The sequence below is a fragment of the Cherax quadricarinatus genome, chromosome 75, assembly GCF_038502225.1.
Source record: "Cherax quadricarinatus isolate ZL_2023a chromosome 75, ASM3850222v1, whole genome shotgun sequence".
In the NCBI taxonomy this organism is placed as follows: domain Eukaryota; kingdom Metazoa; phylum Arthropoda; class Malacostraca; order Decapoda; family Parastacidae; genus Cherax; species Cherax quadricarinatus.
This window is the reverse complement of record NC_091366.1, coordinates 3,238,138-3,262,922: the sequence shown is the minus strand read 5'-3', so window position 1 is coordinate 3,262,922 and position 24,785 is coordinate 3,238,138. Positions and strand designations below refer to the sequence as shown.

General features: G+C 47.1%; 1 protein-coding gene across 3 annotated transcripts in view; it reads left to right on the top strand.

The window, feature by feature from the left end:
• Positions 1-24,785, top strand: part of Polr2H (DNA-directed RNA polymerases I, II, and III subunit Rpb8) — a 543,824-nt gene that overhangs the window by 416,836 nt on the left and 102,203 nt on the right. For all 3 annotated transcript variants that reach the window (XM_070100931.1, XM_070100930.1, XM_070100932.1), the window contains exon 2: positions 23,802-23,885. In XM_070100931.1, coding sequence (XP_069957032.1) covers positions 23,802-23,885 — 84 coding nt within the window. The remainder of the gene's footprint in view (positions 1-23,801; positions 23,886-24,785) is intronic.

Here is a 24,785-nt window from a genome sequence, read left to right as displayed (position 1 = left end):
TACTCTCTCACTTGGTTCAAAGACTCCTATACATTCACTTAACATCTCCCAAAATCTCTCTCTCTCCTCTGCATTCCTCTCTTCTCCAGGTGCATACACGCTTATTATGACCCACTTCTCGCATCCAACCTTTACTTTAATCCACATAATTCTCGAATTTACACATTCATATTCTCTTTTCTCCTTCCATAACTGATCATTTAACATTACTGCTACCCCTTCCTTTGCTCTAACTCTCTCAGATACTCCAGATTTAATCCCATTTATTTCCCCCCACTGAAACTCTCCTACCCCCTTCAGCTTTGTTTCGCTTAGAGCCAGGACATCCAACTTCTTTTCATTCATAACATCAGCAATCATCTGTTTCTTGTCATCCGCACTACATCCACGCACATTTAAACAACCCAGTTTTATAAAGTTTTTCTTCTCTTTTTTAGTAAATGTATACAGGAGAAGGGGTTACTAGCCCATTGCTCCCGGCATTTTAGTCGCCTCATACGACACGCATGGCTTACGGAGGAAAGATTCTTTTCCACTTCCCCATGGACAATAGAAGAAATAAAAAGAACAAGAGCTATTTAGAAAAAGGAGAAAAACCTAGATGTATGTATATATATATATGCATGTGCGTGTCTGTGAAGTGTGACCAAAGTGTAAGTAGGAGTAGCAAGATATCCCTGTTATCTAGCGTGTTTATGAGACAGAAAAAGAAACCAGCAATCCTACCATCATGCAAAACAGTTACAGGTTTTTGTTTCACAGTCATCTGGCAGGACGGTAGTACTTCCCTGGGTGGTTGCTGTCCACCAACCTACTACCTACATGCATTGTGTATGGTTATAATGGGGGGTAGGGTGGGTGGTGGGGGAGTCTCCCCCATCACCCACGACTTCCCTTCCTTCGAGAAGGAATGGGTCTTGTTGGTGAAGGGCTCTTGATCCAGGGAAATGGGGCTACTGACCCATTCTTCTCACCGTGGTTTAGTATTGAGAATTTGGAATTGTTGATAGTGTGGGTAATGGGGTTACCATTTCCCATAGTCCCACCCCCATGACTGTGTCCTGGTCTGATCCCATGACGGTCCAGGGTCTGTCCCCATTACTGGTGCTTGAGGCCTTCCCCATGACTAGTGCCCATGGCCTACCCGTGACTGGCATAGTGCCAGGCAGTGAATCTACCTGACTTAGCTCTGTTCTCTCTCTCTCTCAACATTACCCAGCGGAACATTGTTAATGTTTTACTCTGACCCTGATGGGCGAAACATAGCGAGAGTTGTAGGAAGAGAGAGAGAGAGGGGGGGGGAGAGAGAGAGAGGGGGGGGGAGAGAGAGAGAGAGAGAGAGAGACTGGCTACCCTAGTTCCTGCCTCTCTCAGGAGCAAGTATCTTATCCCAGCAGCTCAAACTGAGCACAAACATGAGCCAGGCTATCAGCATCCTGGCTGTCGACATTACAGGCTTTATTACCAGTGTTGGTGAGCTTACAGTTTGGTAAAGCCCATCGTCTTGATATGACAGCCGTTGTTGACATTCTTGAATGACGAGACTTCGGAAAACTTTGCTAGAATTGTTGGTCACACCTCGTGGAAGCTAATCCTAATAGTAATATTTATAAGCATAATTTTTAAAGTGGTCAGCCAGTGGAAGGCTTCGGTCAGATGACCAAAAGCTCCAGTGGCTGGGTCATAAACTAAGACCCACGTCAGGAAACACTTGTCCTGTTTCCTGACGACCCTTACCAACCAGCGTCACTTGCCAACCCCTTGGCTATGTTGAATCATCTGACCACAGATCTATATTTACGACATTAAATATTCCAAAATAACGAGGTGAAGAATACACACAGCCTAACTGTGGGTTGTCTCCTGACTGCTAGTAGTGACGGTCCCATCCTGCCGATTTAGAGGTAGATAATGTCATCAAGTGAATAATCTTGTCGGTCTTTGACCGACGACCACCAGACTCTGGAGTCCACCCTGCCTGATGCCGGCTTTCTTTTTGTGTCAGCTTCCCATCTAGAGATCGCCCACTTATGGACTTGTTTCATTTGCCGAGAGGCTGGCCTGTGCAGGTTCCTGTTATAGATAGTGGAATGCATCTTATACCTTCTATAAGCGTTGTACAGTAAGTCCTCACTTAACGTCGTCGATAGGTACTTGGAAACTGCGACTTTAACCGAAACGACGTAATAAAACCAATTTTACAATACGTTAATTGAGATAAACATCAGGAGTGTACAGTGCACCTTTTGCACTCATTGCAACAGGGTTAAATCAAGGAATTAATGTTTGGAAGGTGAAAATCGTAAGGAGCGCCACCTACCAGCTGGCAGTTCAAGAACAACCTTGCTAAATCCATACAGACAATGGCCCTGGCTGGGAATCTATTTTTTTCTCAACGTTATAACGAAACGACGTTAAATGAGGACTTAGCAGTAGCAACCTGTCTGCAACGAAAGCCGAACCAAGGCTTCCTGGGTTCGAACAGCAACTACACTCTGGTTGTAACCTTCTCCAGAACATCACTCCATCTGAGATCATTCAATCCCCGGACGACTCGTATCTGGAACATGTTTGTACAGCATAATAACGTTGATGAAATAAAGCTCAGTTGACCAAATATAATCCCCGGCCCACAGATGGCACCATCGTCACCCTGTTCCATATGTGTACGTCTCATAACAATGAGACGGAGGTAGGAACCCTTAACCTGTCCTTGTAAAAACCAATGTGTGGGGGAGGGAGAGAGAGAGAGAAAGAGAGGGAGGGAGGAAGGGAGGGGGGTTTAGTGTCTACTCGTACTTGAATGGTCAATTCATGTTATGATTGGTGGAGGCGTTGACCTGACTCCTGTACCCCCCTCACCTCTCTCTCTCTCTCTCTCTCTCGACTGGTGCATTCAGTATACCGAGTCTTCTTTGGTTAATTAGTACCCACTTTAAGTGTCACATTAACCAGGCTGTGTTGTGCCAGATTAACCAGGCTGTGTTGAGTGCCAGATTAACCAGGTTGTGTTGTGCCAGATTAACTAGGCTGCGTTGTGCCAGATTGACCAGGTTGTGTTGTGCCAAATTGACCAGGTTGTGTTGTGCCAGATTGACCAGGTTGTGTTGTGCCAGATTGACCAGGTTGTGTTGTGCCAGATTGACCAGGTTGTGTTGTGCCAGATTAACCAGGTTGTGTTGTGCCAGATTGACCAGGTTGTGTTGTGCCAGATTGACCAGGTTGTGTTGTGCCAGATTGACCAGGTTGTGTTGTGCCAGATTAACCAGGCTGTGTTGTGCCAGATTAACCAGGCTGTGTTCAGTGTCAGATTAACCAGGCTGTGTTGAGTGCCAGATTAACCAGGCTGTGTTGAGTGTCAGATTAACCAGGCTGTGTTGAGTGCCAGATTGACCAGGCTGTGTTGAGTGTCAGATTAACCAGGCTGTGTTGAGTGTCAGATTGACCAGGCTGTGTTGAGTACCAGATTAACCAGGAGTCAGTCTACAAAGGTACACAGGCGCTGTTAGGAACACCAGTAAAACTCTATGGAGACAGCACACCGTGTTTCACTGGTCCAGCGAGGTCTTCCATATGTACACTGTGTGGCGTAATGTATCTACACCTGTTGTAGATTACTGGGGGTCACCGCCCCCCATCCCTGCTGCCTGAGAAGGGATTGTTGAATCAGTGCAGGCAACCCTCCACTGATCGATATTCCTGTCATCTTCTACCTACTGGCCCATGCTAGGCAGGTCCCAGCACCTACTGGCCCATGCTAGGCAGGTCCCAGCCACCTACTGGCCCATGCTAGGCAGGTCCCAGCACCTACTGGCCCATGCTAGGCAGGTCCCAGCACCTACTGGCCCATGCTAGGCATTTCCCAGCCACCTCCTGGCCCATGCTAGACAGGTCCCAGCCACCTACTGGCCCATGCTAGACAGGTCCCAGCACCTACTGGCCCATGCTAGGCATTTCCCAGCCACCTACTGGCCCATGCTAGACAGGTCCCAGTCACATACTGGCCCATGCTACCCAGGTCCCAGTCACCTCCTGGCCCATGCTAGGCAGGTTCAAGCCACCTCCTGGCCCATGCTAGGCAGGTCCCAGTCACCTCCTGGCCCATGCTAGGCAGGTCCCAGCACATACTGGCCCATGCTAGGCAGGTCCCAGCACCTACTGGCCCATGCTAGGCAGGTCCCAGCACCTACTGGCCCATGCTAGGCAGGTCCCAGCCACCTACTGGCCCATGCTAGGCAGGTCCCAGCACCTACTGGCCCATGCTAGGCAGGTCCCAGCCACCTACTGGCCCATGCTAGGCAGGTCCTAGGCAGTCCCAGCACCTACTGGCCCATGCTAGGCATTTCCCAGCCACCTCCTGGCCCATGCTAGACAGGTCCCAGCCACCTCCTGGCCCATGCTAGACAGGTCCCAGTCCAAGTCACCTACTGGCCCATGCTACGCAGGTCCCAGTCACCTACTGGCCCATGCTAGGCAGGTCCCAGTCACCTACTGGCCCATGCTAGGCAGGTTCAAGCCACCTCCTGGCCCATGCTAGGCAGGTCCCAGTCACCTCCTGGCCCATGCTAGGCAGGTCCCAGCACATACTGGCCCATGCTAGGCAGGTCCCAGCACCTACTGGCCCATGCTAGGCAGGTCCCAGCACCTACTGGCCCATGCTAGGCATTTCCCAGCCACCTACTGGCCCATGCTAGGCAGGTCCCAGCACCTACTGGCCCATGCTAGGCAGGTCCCAGCACCTACTGGCCCATGCTAGGCAGGTCCCAGCCACCTACTGGCCCATGCTAGGCAGGTCCCAGCCACCTAGGCAGGTCCCAGCCACCTACTGGCCCATGCTAGGCAGGTCCCAGCACCTACTGGCCCATGCTAGGCAGGTCCCAGCCACCTACTGGCCCATGCTAAGCAGGTCCCAGTCACCTACTGGCCCATGCTAGGCAGGTCCCAGCACATACTGGCCCATGCTAGGCAGGTCCCAGCCACCTACTGGCCCATGCTAGGCAGGTCCTAGCACCTACTGGCCCATGCTAGGCAGGTCCCAGCCACCTACTGGCCCATGCTACCCAGGTCCCAGTCACCTACTGGCCCATGCTAGGCAGGTCCCAGCCACCTACTGGCCCATGCTAGGCATTTCCCAGCCACCTACTGGCCCATGCTAGACAGGTCCCAGCCACCTACTGGCCCATGCTAGACAGGTCCCAGCCACCTACTGGCCCATGCTAGGCAGGTTCAAGCCACCTCCTGGCCCATGCTAGGCAGGTCCCAGCACCTACTGGCCCATGCTAGGCAGGTCCCAGCACCTACTGGCCCATGCTAGGCATTTCCCAGCCACCTACTGGCCCATGCTAGACAGGTCCCAGTCACCTACTGGCCCATGCTACCCAGGTCCCAGTCACCTCCTGGCCCATGCTAGGCAGGTTCAAGCCACCTCCTGGCCCATGCTAGGCAGGTCCCAGTCACCTCCTGGCCCATGCTAGGCAGGTCCCACCACATACTGGCCCATGCTAGGCAGGTCCCAGCCACCTACTGGCCCATGCTAGGCAGGTCCCAGCCACCTACTGGCCCATGCTAGCCAGGTCCCAGTCACCTCCTGGCCCATGCTAGGCAGGTTCAAGCCACCTCCTGGTCCATGCTAGGCAGGTCCAAGCCACCTACTGGCCCATGTTAGACAGGTCCCAGCCACCTACTGGCCCATGCTAGGCAGGTCCCAGCCACCTACTGGCCCATGCTAGACAGGTCCCAGCCACCTACTGGCCCATGCTAGGCAGGTCCCAGCCACCTACTGGCCCATGCTAGGCAGGTCCCAGCCACCTACTGGCCCATGCTAGACAGGTCCCAGCCACCTACTGGCCCATGCTAGGCAGGTCTCAGCCACCTACTGGCCCATGCTAGACAGGTCCCAGCCACCTACTGGCCCATGCTAGACAGGTCCCAGCCACCTACTGGCCCATGCTAGGCAGGTCTCAGCCACCTACTGGCCCATGCTAGACAGGTCCCAGCCACCTACTGGCCCATGCTAGACAGGTCCCAGCCACCTACTGGCCCATGCTAGGCAGGTCTCAGCCACCTACTGGCCCATGCTAGACAGGTCCCAGCCACCTACTGGCCCATGCTAGGCAGGTTCCAGCCACCTCCTGGCCCATGCTAGGCAGGTCCCAGCCACCTCCTGGCCCATGCTAGGCAGGTCCCAGCCACCTCCTGGCCCATGCTAGGCAGGTCCCAGCCACCTCCTGGCCCATGCTAGGCAGGTCCCAGCCACCTACTGGCCCATGCTAGGCAGGTCCCAGCCACCTCCTGGCCCATGCTAGGCAGGTCCCAGCCACCTACTGGCCCATGCTAGGCAGGTCCCAGCCACCTCCTGGCCCATGCTAGACAGGTCCCAGCCACCTCCTGGCCAATGCTAGACAGGTCCCAGCCACCTCCTGGCTCATGCTAGGCAGGTCCCAGCCACCTCCTGGCCCATGCTAGACAGGTCCCAGCCACCTACTGGCCCATGCTAGGCAGGTCCCAGCCACCTCCTGGCCCATGCTAGACAGGTCCCAGCCACCTCCTGGCCCATGCTAGACAGGTCCCAGCCACCTACTGGTCCATGCTAGGCAGGTTCCAGCCACCTCCTGGCCCATGCTAGGCAGGTCCCAGCCACCTCCTGGCCCATGCTAGACAGGTCCCAGCCACCTACTGGCCCATGCTAGACAGGTCCCAGCCACCTACTGGCCCATGCTAGACAGGTCCCAGCCACCTACTGGCCCATGCTAGACAGGTCCCAGCCACCTCCTGGCCCATGCTAGACAGGTCCCAGCCACCTCCTGGCCCATGCTAGGCAGGTCCCAGCCACCTACTGGCCCATGCTAGACAGGTCCCAGCCACCTACTGGCCCATGCTAGACAGGTCCCAGCCACCTACTGGCCCATGCTAGGCAGGTCCCAGCCACCTACTGGCCCATGCTAGACAGGTCCCAGCCACCTACTGGCCCATGCTAGACAGGTCCCAGCCACCTACTGGCCCATGCTAGACAGGTCCCAGCCACCTACTGGCCCATGCTAGACAGGTCCCAGCCACCTACTGGCCCATGCTAGACAGGTCCCAGCCACCTCCTGGCCCATGCTAGACAGGTCCCAGCCACCTACTGGCCCATGCTAGGCAGGTCCCAGTCACATCCACTTAAGGCAGCAGCACCACGTCTTTATCATGACTCAGCAAATGGGCACATCAAGGTTGCCATGGGTTCACATCACTACCCGTTTCCTGATATATCCTTCTCTAGACTATCTGCGTACCAGGTATTGTGTATGTCGTGATCATATCCTCCCTGGCTCTTAGCTCCTCCAGTGACAGTTTGTTACAACGTAATCTGAGTTTATATGTACATATATATATATATATATATATATATATATATATATATATATATATATATATATATATATATATGTGTGTGTGTGTGTGTGTGTGGCATATATTGAGTGTTGATAGGAGTGAACTAAGATAGTGAACACACTGCCTGGCCACCAGTAATCAATGAACTGGATTCTCGTGACGTCAGCAGGGGCCAAGGACACTATGTTTTGGCAAGTTATACTGGCTGCGCAGCTGTTGATGTCGCTGCCGTTGACTTACTGTTGTAGCAGTTGCTGCAGTGCTTGTGTCACACTATACTGGACACTAAATGTTCCAGCAGTGATTCTACACGTCTAGGTTGTGGATGCAGGGATTAACATGATCGTGTCACTGGAGGGATCGGTGCCAAACCTGAACGCCAAAATCATTCTCTATGACAACAAGAGATTTGGCAGACGGTGCAGAATACCTCCACTAAAAAGCAGGGCGTGACTGAGTACACTGAGAGAACTAGATGAGTGTAAGAGGTCCACGACTCTTCAACGCCCTCCCTCAGTGCATACCGGGAATTACCAGCAAGCTTCTCGCTGTCTACAAGTGGGATCTGCACAAGTTTCTCAAATCAGTGCCTCACTAGCCAGGATGTGGTTTCTAGGTTAGGCTGCTAGCAGTAATAACCTATTTGATCAGGCCTTGATTCATCAGAAGGCTCTGTAACAGGGGGGGGGGCCGTTGACCACCCTCGGAAACGTCATTCCGTTATCTCGTGTACCCGTCTGTTCAATTCTGTTCTGTGTATGCTTCCGTTTTCGACATAGTGGACACACCAACAGATGGATCTAAGCAACGGGAGCTAAATAACAGAATAATGAAGTAGACAACAGTAGGAGTGTCGAGGATACGGAGACAAAAGTTATGTATCACAGTGCAATTAGGAAACTTGTGTAGTGATGACGGTAATGTATCCGGAGGCACTGTAAGTCAGAGGTCAGTGTGTGGGGGGGGGGTTATGTGGGTAAATAAGGACGGTATTGTACCTTTGTTCTTGTGTGTTGTCATGGCTGTGTGTATCGTAGTGGCTCTGTGTGTTGTCATGGTTGTGTATCGTAGTGGCTCTGTGTTGTCATGGCTGTGTGTATCGTAGTGGCTCTGTGTTGTCGTGGCTGTGTATCGTAGTGGCTCTATGTGTTGTCATGGTTGTGTGTATCGTAGTGGCTCTGTGTTGTCATGGCTGTGTGCATCGTAGTGGCTCTATCTGTTGTCATGGCTGTGTATCGTAGTGCCACTATCTGTTGTCATGGTTGTGTATCGTAGTGGCTCTATGTGTTGTCATCGCTGTGTATCGTAGTGGCTCTATGTGTTGTCATGGCTGTGTGTATCGTAGTGGCTCTGTGTGTTGTCATGGCTGTGTGTATCGTAGTGGCTCTGTGTTGTCGTGGCTGTGTGTATCGTAGTGGCTCTATGTATTGTCATGGCTGTGTGTATCGTAGTGGCTCTATGTGTTGTCATGGCTGTGTGTATCGTAGTGGCTCTGTGTTGTCGTGGCTGTGTGTATCGTAGTGGCTCTATGTATTGTCATGGCTGTGTGTATCGTAGTGGCTCTGTGTGTTGTCATGGCTGTGTGTATCGTAGTGGCTCTATGTGTTGTCATGGCTGTGTGTATCGTAGTGGCTCTATGTGTTCTCATGGCTGTGTATCGTAGTGGCTCTATGTGTTGTCATGGCTGTGTGTATCGTAGTGGCTCTGTGTTGTCATGGCTGTGTGTATCGTAGTGGCTCTGTGTTGTCATGGCTGTGTGTATCGTAGTGGCTCTATGTGTTGTCATGGCTGTGTGTATCGTAGTGGCTCTGTGTTGTCATGGCTGTGTGTATCGTAGTGGCTCTATGTATTGTCATGGCTGTGTGTATCGTAGTGGCTCTGTGTTGTCATGGCTGTGTATCGTAGTGGCTCTATGTGTTGTCGTGGCTGTGTGTATCGTAGTGGCTCTATGTGTTGTCGTGGCTGTGTGTATCGTAGTGGCTCTGTGTTGTCATGGCTGTGTGTATCGTAGTGGCTCTATGTGTTGTCATGGCTCTGTATCGTAGTGGCTCTATGTGTTATGGTTGTGTGTATCGTAGTGGCTCTATGTGTTGTCGTGGCTGTGTGTATCGTAGTGGCTCCATGTACTGTCATGGCTGTGTGTATCGTAGTGGCTCTGTGTTGTCATGGCTGTGTGTATCGTAGTGGCTCTATTTGTTGTCATGGCTGTGTGTATCGTAGTGGCTCTGTGTTGTCATGGCTGTGTATCGTAGTGGCTCTGTGTTGTCATGGCTGTGTGTATCGTAGTGGCTCTGTGTTGTCATGGTTGTGTGTATCGTAGTGGCTCTGTGTTGTCATGGTTGTGTGTATCGTAGTGGCTCTGTGTTGTCATGGCTGTGTATCGTAGTGGCTCTATCTGTTGTCATGGCTGTGTATCGTAGTGGCTCTATCTGTTGTCATGGCTGTGTGTATCGTAGTGGTTCTGTGTGTTGTCATGGCTGTGTGTATCGTAGTGGTTCTGTGTGTTGTCATGGCTGTATGTATCGTAGTGGCTCCGTGTATTGTCATGGATGTATGTATCGTAGTGGCTCCATGTATTGTCATGGATGTATGTATCGTAGTGGCTCCATGTATTGTCATGGATGTATGTATCGTAGTGGCTCCATGTATTGTCATGGCTGTATGTATCGTAGTGGCTCCATGTATTGTCATGGCTGTATGTATCGTAGTGGCTCCATGTATTGTCATGGATGTATGTATCGTAGTGGCTCCATGTATTGCCATGGCTGTATGTATCGTAGTGGCTCCATGTATTGTCATGGATGTATGTATCGTAGTGACTCCATGTATTGTCATGGCTGTATGTATCGTAGTGGCTCCGTGTATTGTCATGGCTGTGTGTATCGTAGTGGCTCCATGTATTGTCATGGCTGTATGTATCGTAGTGGCTCCATGTATTGTCATGGCTGTATGTATCGTAGTGGCTCCATGTATTGTCATGGCTGTATGTATCGTAGTGGCTCCATGTATTGTCATGGATGTATGTATCGTAGTGGCTCCGTGTATTGTCATGGCTGTATGTATCGTAGTGGCTCCATGTATTGTCATGGCTGTATGTATCGTAGTGGCTCCATGTATTGTAATGGATGTATGTATCGTAGTGGCTCCGTGTATTGTCATGGCTGTATGTATCGTAGTGGCTCCATGTATTGTCATGGCTGTATGTATCGTAGTGGCTCCATGTATTGTAATGGATGTATGTATCGTAGTGGCTCCATGTATTGTCATGGCTGTGTGTATCGTAGTGGCTCCATGTATTGTCATGGCTGTATGTATCGTAGTGGCTCCATGTATTGTCATGGCTGTGTGTATCGTAGTGGCTCCGTGTATTGTCATGGCTGTGTGTATCGTAGTGGCTCCATGTATTGTCATGGATGTATGTATCGTAGTGGCTCCATGTATTGTCATGGCTGTGTGTATCGTAGTGGCTCCGTATATTGTCATGGCTGTGTGTATCGTAGTGGCTCCATGTATTGTCATGGATGTATGTATCGTAGTGGCTCCATGTATTGTCATGGCTGTGTGTATCGTAGTGGCTCCATGTATTGTCATGGCTGTATGTATCGTAGTGGCTCCATGTATTGTCATGGCTGTGTGTATCGTAGTGGCTCCATGTATTGTCATGGCTGTGTGTATCGTAGTGGCTCCATGTATTGTCATGGCTGTGTGTATCGTAGTGGCTCCATGTATTGTCATGGCTGTATGTATCGTAGTGGCTCCATGTATTGTCATGGCTGTATGTATCGTAGTGGCTCCATGTATTGTCATGGCTGTATGTATCGTAGTGGCTCCATGTATTGTCATGGCTGTATGTATCGTAGTGGCTCCATGTATTGTCATGGCTGTATGTATCGTAGTGGCTCCATGTATTGTCATGGATGTATGTATCGTAGTGGCTCCGTGTATTGTCATGGCTGTATGTATCGTAGTGGCTCCATGTATTGTCATGGCTGTATGTATCGTAGTGGCTCCATGTATTGTCATGGCTGTATGTATCGTAGTGGCTCCATGTATTGTCATGGATGTATGTATCGTAGTGGCTCCATGTATTGTCATGGCTGTGTATCGTAGTGGCTCCATGTATTGTCATGGCTGTATGTATCGTAGTGGCTCCATGTATTGTCATGGCTGTGTGTATCGTAGTGGCTCCGTGTATTGTCATGGCTGTGTGTATCGTAGTGGCTCCATGTATTGTCATGGATGTATGTATCGTAGTGGCTCCATGTATTGTCATGGCTGTGTGTATCGTAGTGGCTCCGTATATTGTCATGGCTGTGTGTATCGTAGTGGCTCCATGTATTGTCATGGATGTATGTATCGTAGTGGCTCCATGTATTGTCATGGCTGTGTGTATCGTAGTGGCTCCATGTATTGTCATGGCTGTATGTATCGTAGTGGCTCCATGTATTGTCATGGCTGTGTGTATCGTAGTGGCTCCATGTATTGTCATGGCTGTGTGTATCGTAGTGGCTCCATGTATTGTCATGGCTGTGTGTATCGTAGTGGCTCCATGTATTGTCATGGCTGTATGTATCGTAGTGGCTCCATGTATTGTCATGGATGTATGTATCGTAGTGGCTCCATGTATTGTCATGGCTGTATGTATCGTAGTGGCTCCATGTATTGTCATGGCTGTGTGTATCGTAGTGGCTCCATGTATTGTCATGGCTGTATGTATCGTAGTGGCTCCATGTATTGTCATGGCTGTATGTATCGTAGTGGCTCCCTGTATTGTCATGGCTGTATGTATCGTAGTGGCTCCGTGTATTGTCATGGATGTATGTATCGTAGTGGCTCCATGTATTGTCATGGCTGTGTGTATCGTAGTGGCTCCATGTATTGTCATGGCTGTATGTATCGTAGTGGCTCCGTGTATTGTCATGGCTGTATGTATCGTAGTGGCTCCATGTATTGTCATGGATGTATGTATCGTAGTGGCTCCGTGTATTGTCATGGATGTATGTATCGTAGTGGCTCCATGTATTGTCATGGCTGTGTGTATCGTAGTGGCTCCGTGTATTGTCATGGCTGTATGTATCGTAGTGGCTCCATGTATTGTCATGGCTCTGGGACAGAGGGAAGCGCTAGTCGATGAAATTGCAAATATTGAACTTAAGCTAAAGGAATCTTATTGGAGACAAGAATCACAGGAAGAACTAAAAAGCCACAAAGGAAATTGAATACTTCTTCACTTATACCAAATCTATGTGAAAAACAACATCCAGTATTGGGCCGCTGCTTAGGCGGAACGGGACATACACAGATGACAGCCAAGAAATGATTGAGGTACCGAAGTCCCAATATGACTCGGTGTTCAGCGAGCCGCTGCCCAGACTAAGGGTCGACAATCCAAATGAATTCTTTATGAGCGAAACCCAGAATTTGGTCATCTCAAAACTCTCGGATATTATTCTAACTCCACAAGACTTTGAAGAGGCTATTAATGACATGCCCATGCACTCTGCCCCAGGCCCAGACTCGTGGAAGTCCGTGTTCATCAAGAACTCGAGGAAGTTCCTATCACGTACCTTCAGCATTTTATGGAGAGGGAGCATGGACACAGGGGTCATCCCACACACACTAAAAACAACAGACATAGCCCCACTCCACAAAGGTGGCAGTAAAGCAATTGCAAAGAACTACAGACCGATAGCACTAACATTCCATATAAAAAATCTTTGAGAGGGTCCTAAGAAGCAAGATCACCAACCACCAACCACTTAGATACCCATCAATTACACAACCCAGGACAACACGGGTTTAGAGCAGGTCGCTCCTGCCTGTTCCAGCTACTGGACCACTATGACAAGGTACTGGATGCTGTAGAGGATAAACAAAATACATATGTAGTATACACAGACTTTGCAAAAGCTTCGACAAGTGTGACCATGGTGTAATAGCACACAAAATGTGTGATCAAGGAATAACAGGAAAAGTTGGAAGACGGATCTACAACTTCCTGACAAATAGAACACAAAGAATAATAGTAAACAGAGTCAAGTCTGAGGCAGCCATGGTAAAAAACTCTGTTCCACAAGGCACAGTACTCGCTCCCATTCTATTCCTCATCTTCATTTCTGACATAGACAGAGATGTAAGCCATAGCTCCGTGTCTTCCTTTGCGGATGACACCCAGATCACCATGGCAGTGACCGCCATCGAAGACACTGCGAGACTTCAAGCGGACATCAACCAAATCTTCGAATGGGCCACTCAAAACAATATAGAGTTCAACGAGGAGAAATTTCAACTACTCAGATATGGGAAACTTGAGGAAATTAAAAATGTGTCGGGGTATACCACAAATTCTAACCATACAATAGAGCGGAAAAGTAATGTGAAGGACCTGGGAGTGATAATGTCAGAGGATCTCGCCTGCAAAGACCACAACAATGTATCTACCTCCTCCGCTAGGAAAATGATAGGATGGATAATGAGAACCTTCAAAACTAGGGATGTCAAGCCCATGATGATTCTCTTCAAATCGCTTGTGCTCTCTAGGCTGGAATACTGCTGTACACTAACGGCCCCCTTCAAGGATGGCGGCATTGCAGACCTGGAGAGTGTACAAAGAACTTTCACGGCACACACAAGTGCGATAAGGCACCTAAACTACTGGGAACGGTTGAAGGTACTTGATCTGTATTCCCTCGAGCGCAGGCGAGAGAGATACATGATAATATACACTTGGAAGGTCCTGGAGGGATTGGTACGAACGAAAATCACTCCATATGAAAGCAAAAGACTCGGCAGGAGATGCAACATTCCCCCGATGAAAAGCAGGGGCGCCACGAGTACACTGAGAGACAACACAATAAGTGTCCGGGGCCCAAGACTGTTCAATTACCTCCCAGCATACATAAGGGGGATTATCAATAGACCCCTGGCTGTCTTCAAGAAGGCTGTGTTTCGTACGTCAGCTTGCGTGCGGCCAGCCGTAACAGCCTGGTTGATCAGACCCTGTATCGTAAGGGTTCTTGAATGGAGATTTCGTAGGATAAGGTAGACACACTTGTAGGATGGTAGGTGTATTGTCAGACTGAGATGAGAGATGGAGCCCGGTGCCAAGCCTGTTCACGTTCTGTAGGTCTGCCGCCGAGTGAGACCGGGACAGAGGAATGGGACTCCTCGTGAGCAACCCGTGACGTCACACCAAGCCACAGGCCTACGAGGGATCTCGTGTCTAAAGCACAGGGATGATACTAATATGCTATGCTATATAATACTGGGAATACAGGGATCAGCAACTATGCTGACAGCTCGGTCATGTTACGTATGTCGTCCCGACATATACTACTATACTATAGGCTGAACAGGCAGGCGGATCTGGGCTGATTCTATACAATAACAAATTCATATATAACTTAGAACTAATGGATGGTACAACATGATTTTGACGTAATGGGTGTTAACGTAATCATTACAAACTATAAGAACAATTCATTATACAATATGGATGGAATTGATCGATCGATCTGTATTCATGCACTCTACGGACTCTGAGGAAGAATAATTATATACAAAGAAGTGTTTAACAGAAAGGCAGATTCGGTGCACTCAAATCTAGACTGTTAATTCTCAGAATACGGAGGGAACGTGAACACGAAAATTTCTGACAAACTGATCAGCTAATAATAAACACACAGTTGACAATTTCATTCATCTCGGACATCTAATTATGCAGGCTGTTTACACTTAAACCCAATTCTGCGAGGGTGAGGTTTACGTATGCAGAATGGTTATCATCTCTGGGAGGATCGAATTCCTCTGCAATGGCTAACACATGCCTTGACTGAGAGAGAGCTGAACGAGTATTTACAAAAGATACAACTACAATCACTAGTGACTGTGGAATTACTAATTCATCTGCTAGGAGTACTCAACTCGACTATTCGATACAGTAATTCTTGGCTCATTACAAAGTCACTAATGGATGCTGGTGGCTTCACAGTAAGAATAAGATCTTCCTGGAGCAGGAATCGAATCACACCAGAACACAAGGGATCTAGTCTTTGTGCAGTTTTGACATCCTCGACAGTAAATGGAGGATCTGCAGTAACTACACTAACGTGTCGCGATAAAGCATCTGCGACTACATTTGACTTGCCAGGTAAATTTTCAAAAGTGGGATTGAACTCTTGGATAGTCAAGGTCCATCTGGCTAACCTTCCAGTAGGCTGTTTGTTCTGGAATAAAGGTATCAGTTCTTCCTTACTGGAGGAAAGAACAAACTCGGTGGAGTGGATGACTCCCCCCGGTTGAAAAAATTAATGCTATAACACGCAATATGAGCAAGGGAGAACGAATCTACTATCTCAACTGCAAGCACAGGAGAAAAGAAATGAACACGGTGAACAATGCTGATATTCAATCTGAGTCGCACACAGTGACACGAGGTATCAGCTATAAAGAAACTACACTTACGTTAATATGTGAAAGTTACTCGAGAAATAACTTCTTACAATGCACTGATTACTGTCAACTAGGATGGGATCACCATCTGGAACATTAGGAACAACAACAGACACTCTAGTGAGAACACTAGCTGTAACAGAGACGTCTTTCTGCAGACAGCATGTCACATCAACAAGAGATGGCATTACTAGTTGCAAGTAATCGTTTTCTGACAAGGCATCCCCTGTGGAGAAACTACTACTCGAACTAGCAGTCATTGCAGGGATAGGCTGTGCACTCAAGGCAGTCTGAGTGTCCTCGGACACTTGAGGCAACGGAACACTATCCTGCAAGTCTGAAGGTATAGGTGGAACACAGACGGGAATGACAGAATTACTAGTGCCTGACCGCTCGGCTACGTTAATAAGTAATTCACGGATCTATAGGAACTTAATCTGAACTTCACATTTCGCAGCACTTTAACAAATCTCAGATACAAGCTGTGAGAACAAACACATTGCTCAAGGGCTAGGTATTGTCTTTCAGTCAGTAAGGGAATGTTGGTACTGTGGACTGATTCATATTGACTTTGACTGGAATGATACACTAAGTGAACGTTCAAAAGTGACTGGGACATCTTCTCAGTGAAAATACTGAAGGGCATAAGTCAAGAAAAATGGAGAGAATGACACAGTAAGCTTAAATGGAAAAAAAAATGCTTAACTATTCTGCATAAGTAATTAAAAATTGACAAGTTACACAGTAAGCAAAGAACTCACACAAGAATAATATGCAACTTAACAAACACTGAAAATCAAGAGAACTTGTACTTTGCTCAAATCTAATATGCTCAACTTTTACTTTAAATTGAATAAATGGCACAGTGAGTTGTCTTTACTTTCAATGCAACAAGGAAAATACACAATAAAATAATAAAATGGACTCAATAAACTTGTGCAAAAATTAAAACAAACACACAATTCACTGAAATTAAAAAAAAAATAAAATGACAGACAGAATAAAATACTATGCACAGAACAGAGCATAAGAAACTGCACTGTAATAAACTGTATTGCACAACACTGCATAAAATTTCCTGCAAGAAAAACTTTAATAGCAACACAATATTTGCACAAGAATTATTGCAAAATGAGTCTATGTGCAATAATAAAAATTATAACACACAAGAAAAGAAATATATCAAGGAATGAACACTTTAACTCTTAACTGCACTTAAACAACAAGCAAAAGAACAATTTACTTTAAAAGGAGAACTTAAAAATTGCACTAAGAGTGAATTTGTTCAATAAAATATGAAAAATAATAGGTGCTAAAACACACAACAAAAAGAAATACAACACTTACAGTGATGCAGAGCACAAAACATCAACATAAACTCAGTACTAGAATTTTCTTGCAATGAAACTTGATGTTTTTTAAAAAATTTTGTAAACAGATTTCTTGCTGGAGCTTTAAAAATGGCACTATTGTCTGTGGAAATAAGACAAATTAAACACTGGCTGAATAAAGGAATATGAACACAAGAATGTTCAACACACAGGGAACAAACAAAAATACACAATTGCTAGGAAGAAAAAAAAATAACAGACAACACTGATTTGTGATGCAGAATATGAGGTGAAAAATTTACTGAGTTAATTCACTGGAATTCTGAAGTTTAAACACAAGTTCTATACTGCTCATATGTTGCACACACAACAAAGGAAACACTAAGTACTTACTTCAAGTGTGTATAAAAAGAAACACAACACAACAGATATAAAATAATACACGAAAATTAACACTGAATTAAGGAGATTAAAAGAAATTAATGCAATCAGTACATGATAAACACTGAGTCTGATCAAGAGTCACTGAATGTCACTAAGAGAAAAATTCACTGGGAACACAAAAGAAATGTCTCAACACTCGCAAATGTCTCTAAAAAAAAAAATATTATAGCTGTAACAACTTGAAGAATGAGACTGATGGATTGTTTATATCGTCTTGCTGCTGTCCTCTGCACAGATGATCGTAGAATTGCGCTTAAATCGGCGAGAGACAACACACAGGAGGCTTTATAAAGATGGCGCGAACACACTCTAGCTCTTGACCCCCTATGTGGTCCTTAAAATATGGTGCTACAACCCTTAGCAGTGCACCAAAACACTGATGAGGTAGGCGAGTTGTAATGGCCGACTGTAGTTGGGTTTGTGGGTAATGGCTGAGCGAGGCGTCTGAGACCGGCAATGGTGCGACACACGTGATCGTGAGTGGCTGGGCTTATGGGTTGAACGTCGTAAGCCTCACTGAGAAAACCCACACTGCCGCGAAGATAATTCTAAGCCGGCTGGCTTAGAAGAAACCCACGAAATACTACAACACCACAAGGATGACAAGGAGCACTCAGAATGCTTGGAACTTGAATCACAAGCGATGAAGACTAGTCACGTGGCTTGCCTGAGTACTGGGGTAAGACACCTGGGTTAGTTGCTAGCTGGCTTATCTTAACCCTTCACACAGAATAGCTTGATAACTTCACACGATGAGCACAGCAGGGGTGGAAGCTGGCTTGGCAGGCAAAATAATTGGATGGAGTAGGCTAGGCTGGACTGGACTCGGGTGTTCTGACTCCCCCACCACAGACTGGAAGCTGGCTTATTTTGCAAACTCGGGTCAACCCCTCGGGAGTAATGCAAAAAAGCAGGAAACACTAATACAAAGAGACTGACCAGTGAATAATGTAGAAGCTGGTAGAGTAGCTGGCTTGAGGTAGCTGGCTGGGTGAATCTCGGTAGTCGGTAGGCCTACTGGTCACACGAAATGGCCGTCTTGCTGGTCGACAACTTTATCTCCAGAAATCGCTGTAATCGTCAGAATTACAGGCTCACCGCTGGCACCATTTATCGTAAGGGTTCTTGAATGGAGATTTCGTAGGATAAGGTAGACACACTTGTAGGATGGTAGGTGTATTGTCAGACTGAGATGAGAGATGGAGCCCGGTGCCAAGCCTGTTCACGTTCTGTAGGTCTGCCGCCGAGTGAGACCGGGACAGAGGAATGGGACTCCTCGTGAGCAACCCGTGACGTCACACCAAGCCACAGGCCTACGAGGGATCTCGTGTCTAAAGCACAGGGATGATACTAATATGCTATGCTATATAATACTGGGAATACAGGGATCAGCAACTATGCTGACACCTGATCCATCATGAGGCCTGGTCTCAGACCGGGCCGCGGGGGCGTTGACCCCCGAACCCCTCTCCAGGTAAACTGGTGCTAGTTGTACCTCTAAGATAGACGGGATATAAAGTACAATGGGTCACAACACTGTACTTCCTTCAGTGCCCATCTCCTCCCATTCCCACAAGTTGGAACTAAAGATTTTCTTATAAACACATCGGCCGTCTCCCACCAAGGCAGGGTGGCCCGAAAAAGAAAAACTTTCACCATCATTCACTCCATCACTGTCTTGCCAGAGGCGCACTTACACTTACAAAACTGCAACATTAACACCCGTCCTTCAGAGTGCAGACACCTAAAAATATATGAACAATTATTGAATTTAAACTAAAAACGCTGGTAATTTATGACCGTGGAGTGTCTTGTAATGATGACATGATCTCAGAACTGGTTGATTACGATAGTATACTTATTATTGTATTTAGAGACTGGCTGGCATTATCTGACGTTTAAACATTATAAATATCTAAGTTAAGGAAAATATTTCAGATATTATTTATGTCACACCCATTAACATCTAGCCAACAGTTACACAATACGCTGGGCAACTAGATTGCTAGTGAGAGGTGTAGCAGGCGTACATACAGACGATTCAGCGTCTTATTTTCCCACAATTACATCAATGTTGTAGTCATTTTCGAGTATATTTGATCATTTACAGCAACCCACGATGTTTAATTAATTATTTGTCATCCAGTTTAGTCGTTACAACCATTTTTCAGCCTAGTGTTACGCCGCCACTTGTCTTGTATCTCCCCCAAGGATTCCCCTTAGTTTAATAGTTTAATATGTACCCCATACCCATCCTGTGGGCGGTAGTCACCCCATACCCATCCTGTGGGCTGTAGTCATCCCATACCCATCCTGTGGGCGGTAGTCACCCCATACCCATCCTGTGGGCGGTAGTCACCCCATACCCATCCTGTGGGCGGGAGTCACCCCATACCCATCCTGTGGGCGGTAGTCACCCCATACCCATCCTGTGGGCGGTAGTCACCCCATACCGATCCTGTGGGCGGTAGTCACCCCATACCCATCCTGTGGGCTGTAGTCACCCCATACCCATCCTGTGGGCGGTAGTCACCACATACCCATCCTGTGGGCGGTAGTCACCCCATACCCATCCTGTGAGCGGTAGTCACCACATACCCATCCTGTGGGTGGTAGTCACCCTATACCATTCCTGTGGGCGGTAATCACCCCACACCCATCCTGTGGGCTGTAGTCACGCCATACCCATCCTGTGGGCGGTAGCCACCACATACCCATCCTGTGGGCGGTAGTCACCCCATACCCATCATGTGGGCGGTAGTCACATGATACCCGTCCTGTGGGCTGTAGTCACCCCATACCCATCCTGTGGGCTGTAGTCACCCCATACCCATCCTGTGGGCGGTAGTCACCCCATACCCATCCTGTGGGCGGTAGTCACCCCATACCCATCCTGTGGGCGGTAGTCACCCCATACCCATCCTGTGGGCGGTAGTCACCCCATACCCATCCTGTGGGCGGTAGTCACCCCATACCCATCCTGTGGGCGGTAGTCACCCCATACCTTATTTTATACCTGAGAGTCCCCTGCGGTGCTGGTTCCTCCTTTATTTTATACCTGGGAGTCCCCTGCGGTGCTGGTTCCTCCTTTATTTTATACCTGGGAGTCCCCTGCGGTGCTGGTTCCTCCTTTATTTTATACCTGGGAGTCCCCTGCGGTGCTGTTCCTCCTTTATTTTATACCTGGGAGTCCCCTGCGGTGCTGGTTCCTCCTTTATTTTATACCTGGGAGTCCCCTGCGGTGCTGGTTCCTCCTTTATTTTATACCTGGGAGTCCCCTGCGGTGCTGGTTCCTCCTTTATTTTATACCTGGGAGTCCCCTGCAGTGCTGTTCCTCCTTTATTTTATACCTGGGAGTCCCCTGCGGTGCTGGTTCCTCCTTTATTTTATACCTGGGAGTCCCCTGCAGTGCTGTTCCTCCTTTATTTTATACCTGGGAGTCCCCTGCAGTGCTGTTCCTCCTTTATTTTATACCTGGGAGTCCCCTGCGGTGCTGGTTCCTCCTTTATTTTATACCTGGGAGTCCCCTGCGGTGCTGGTTCCTCCTTTATTTTATACCTGGGAGTCCCCTGCGGTGCTGGTTCCTCCTTTATTTTATACCTGGGAGTCCCCTGCGGTGCTGGTTCCTCCTTTATTTTATACCTGGGAGTCCCCTGCGGTGCTGGTTCCTCCTTTATTTTATACCTGGGAGTCCCCTGCGGTGCTGTTCCTCCTTTATTTTATACCTGGGAGTCCCCTGCGGTGCTGTTCCTCCTTTATTTTATACCTGGGAGTCCCCTGCGGTGCTGTTCCTCCTTTATTTTATACCTGGGAGTCCCCTGCGGTGCTGTTCCTCCTTTATTTTATACCTGGGAGTCCCCTGCTGGGAGTCCCCTGCAGTGCTGGTTCCTCCTTTATTTTATACCTGGGAGTCCCCTGAGTTCCTCCTTTATTTTATACCTGGGAGTCCCCTGCAGTGCTGGTTCCTCCTTTATTTTATACCTGGGAGTCCCCTGCGGTGCTGGTTCCTCCTTTATTTTATACCTGGGAGTCCCCTGCGGTGCTGTTCCTCCTTTATTTTATACCTGGGAGTCCCCTGCAGTGCTGGTTCCTCCTTTATTTTATACCTGGGAGTCCCCTGCGGTGCTGTTCCTCCTTTATTTTATACCTGGGAGTCCCCTGCAGTGCTGGTTCCTCCTTTATTTTATACCTGGGAGTCCCCTGCAGTGCTGGTTCCTCCTTTATTTTATACCTGGGAGTCCCCTGCGGTGCTGGTTCCTCCTTTATTTTATACCTGGGAGTCCCCTGCGGTGCTGTTCCTCCTTTATTTTATACCTGGGAGTCCCCTGCAGTGCTGGTTCCTCCTTTATTTTATACCTGGGAGTCCCCTGCGGTGCTGGTTCCTCCTTTATTTTATACCTGGGAGTCCCCTGCGGTGCTGTTCCTCCTTTATTTTCACTCCAAAATTCCTCGAAAGTTTAACCAACGCTATATATTAATAAATATTTATTATGCTTAATTTTTTGTACTCTAAATTCGGGAAAATTATAAAATTGGGGTCGTTGTGTTAAATATTTAATTGTTAAAATTAAAACAGGTAAGTAATTTAACCATGTTAAAAGTAGTTATAGTGAAAGGAGATATATCAGGGATAAGGTAAATTTAGTCATTTACATTAACATTAATAATAGGATCAGATTATCTTAAGATAGTAATATCTTAATAAGATATTACAAGGAACCCAGTGGAAATAAGTCACTGACTTTTTTTTTGGGTTTATCCTGGTTTGTAATTTACACATACGTTACTATGTTAATTGTACTTATGTGTACCTGTACCTAAATAAAATTACTTGTTTACTGAGTAAACTTAAGCTGGTTTGTCGACTACGAAGGAGAAACGGCAGAGTTGTTTTAGTTAGCCATGTAAAGCTTCAGTTTTCTCTGAAATACGGAGGTGGATCGTTTTCTTTTACGTTGTGTGGGGGGGAAACTACTTCAGAGTGCGAGTGTCCTCTCTTATGCAAGTGTATAAGTAAGTTAGTTTATTCAGGTATACACAGACATATAGAATATCATATATAGCAGTATATATGTAGAAACCTAGGATAATTCCTCCAAGACAGGTCAGAGTGACTTATTTCCACTGGGATCCTTGTGATGTACGAAACACTTAACACATAGTTGACCAGGACAACCCAGGGTCACTGACTGACTAACATTAATGGAGTGGAAGGATGTTGTAGTTTCAATACGTAGTTCATATATGTAACATTAATGTACATTATAACAAAAAAGTATAGCTTTAAAATTAATATTTTGTGTGTGTGTGTGTGTGTGTGTGTGTGTGTGTACTCACCTATTTGTGGGGTGTGTGTGTGTGTGTACTCACCTATTTGTGGTGTGTGTGTGTGTGTGTGTGTGTGTGTGTGTGTGTGTGTGTGTGTGTGTGTGTGTACTCACCTATTTGTGGGGTGTGTGTGTGTGTGTGTACTCACCTATTTGTGGGGTGTGTGTGTGTGTGTGTACTCACCTATTTGTGTGTTGTGTGTGGTGTCGACTCACCTATAGTACTCACCTATTTGTGGTGTGTGTGTGTGTACTCACCTATTTGTGGTGTGTGTGTGTGTGTGTGTGTGTGTGTGCCTCTTCACTGATTGCTTCTAGGTGTGTCTCTCTTCCTGCCCCATGAGCTTTATCATATGTGTGTGTGTGTACTCACCTATTTGTGGTGTGTGTGTGTGTGTGTGTGTGTGTGTGTGTGTGTGTGTGTGTGTGTGTGTATGTATCGTACCGAATAGGTAAAACTTGCTATTTTGGCTTAAATAGCAGCGCTCTTCTTGCCGAATAAGGCAAGCTAAAATTTGTGTGTGCAATAATTTCGCAAAAAAAAAATCATTTTGAACCTAAGAAAAAAATATATTTCATTGTATTTATTATTAAATTATTGTAAACTTATCTAAAATATATTTAGATGGATTAGGCTAAATTAAACTGCGCTTGTTATAATAAGGTCAGGTAAGTTTTCTAAGGTTCTTTTGGTACAAAATTATTTGTTTTTATATTGTAAATTAAAAAAAATTATATCTAAATGTATAAGAGAAAATTTTAGAAAGGAGTTAATTTTAAATGAGTTCTTGATAATTGACCAGTTTTACCTATTCGACACGACATATGTATGATAACCCAAGATAGTGATGTAATGGTACTGTGTATTTTTCAGTATCTCGGCTTCACTGTGAGAGCGAGTCGTTCAAGATGGACCTGATACTTGATATCAACTCTATGATCTACCCCATGGATTTTGGTGAGTGTTGGATTGTTGTTGTGGGGGGTGGTTGTTGTCAGTAGGGAGGGAGGGTTGGTAGGGTAATGGGGCGTGCAGGCAGGATAAGAGGGCGTGTTGAGTGTAGGTGAACAGGTCGTGTGTGTTGCAGCAGGCAGGTAACACACACTCACACGAGTCACAGGGATGTTAGGAAGTATCTCTTTAGCCACAGAGTTGTCAGGAAGTGGAAGGCAAGATCCACCCATAGCTTTAAGAAGAGGTATGATAAAGCTCATGGAGCAGGGAGTGGACCTCGTAGCGACCAGCGAAGAGGCGGGGCCAGAAGCTGTGAATCGACCCCTGAAACCACAATTAGGTGAACACACACACACACAGCAGGAGGTGTGCATACTACACATTTCTCAGATATATTCAGGGCACAGTGTGGGCGCCTGCTCAGGCTACTTCCACATCCTCTAGTGTCAGTCCGCTTCCTTCTGGGCATCTTCCTTATCCACACTCATCCACCTTATCCCCCACACCCACTAAAGTGGAAGGAAATACAGAAGACAGCTCAAAGCAAAAGGCTAGAAGGCCAAAATAAGATCACTCTACTGGTGTACCGATGATCGTAACATTTAGCAGTGTACTGAGTGACGCAGATACCTACACACACACAAAACTAAAAGTTAGGAATTGTACATCAAGCGTCGATTCAACAAGACGGCGTCTGTGAAGGCTAGTTTTAACAGAGTAACAGAATAACAGATAGTTTTAACAGAGGACCAGTTAATAGTATGCCTGTAATCTCTAACAGAACAGAGCATTGATAGTGTTATCAAGGCACCTCCTTTGTCCTGTTTGTCACCAAAGAATCAGAAGACAATAGGAGTATTAAATCGAATAAACACGGGAGCCATCGGTGACAGGAGAAACTTG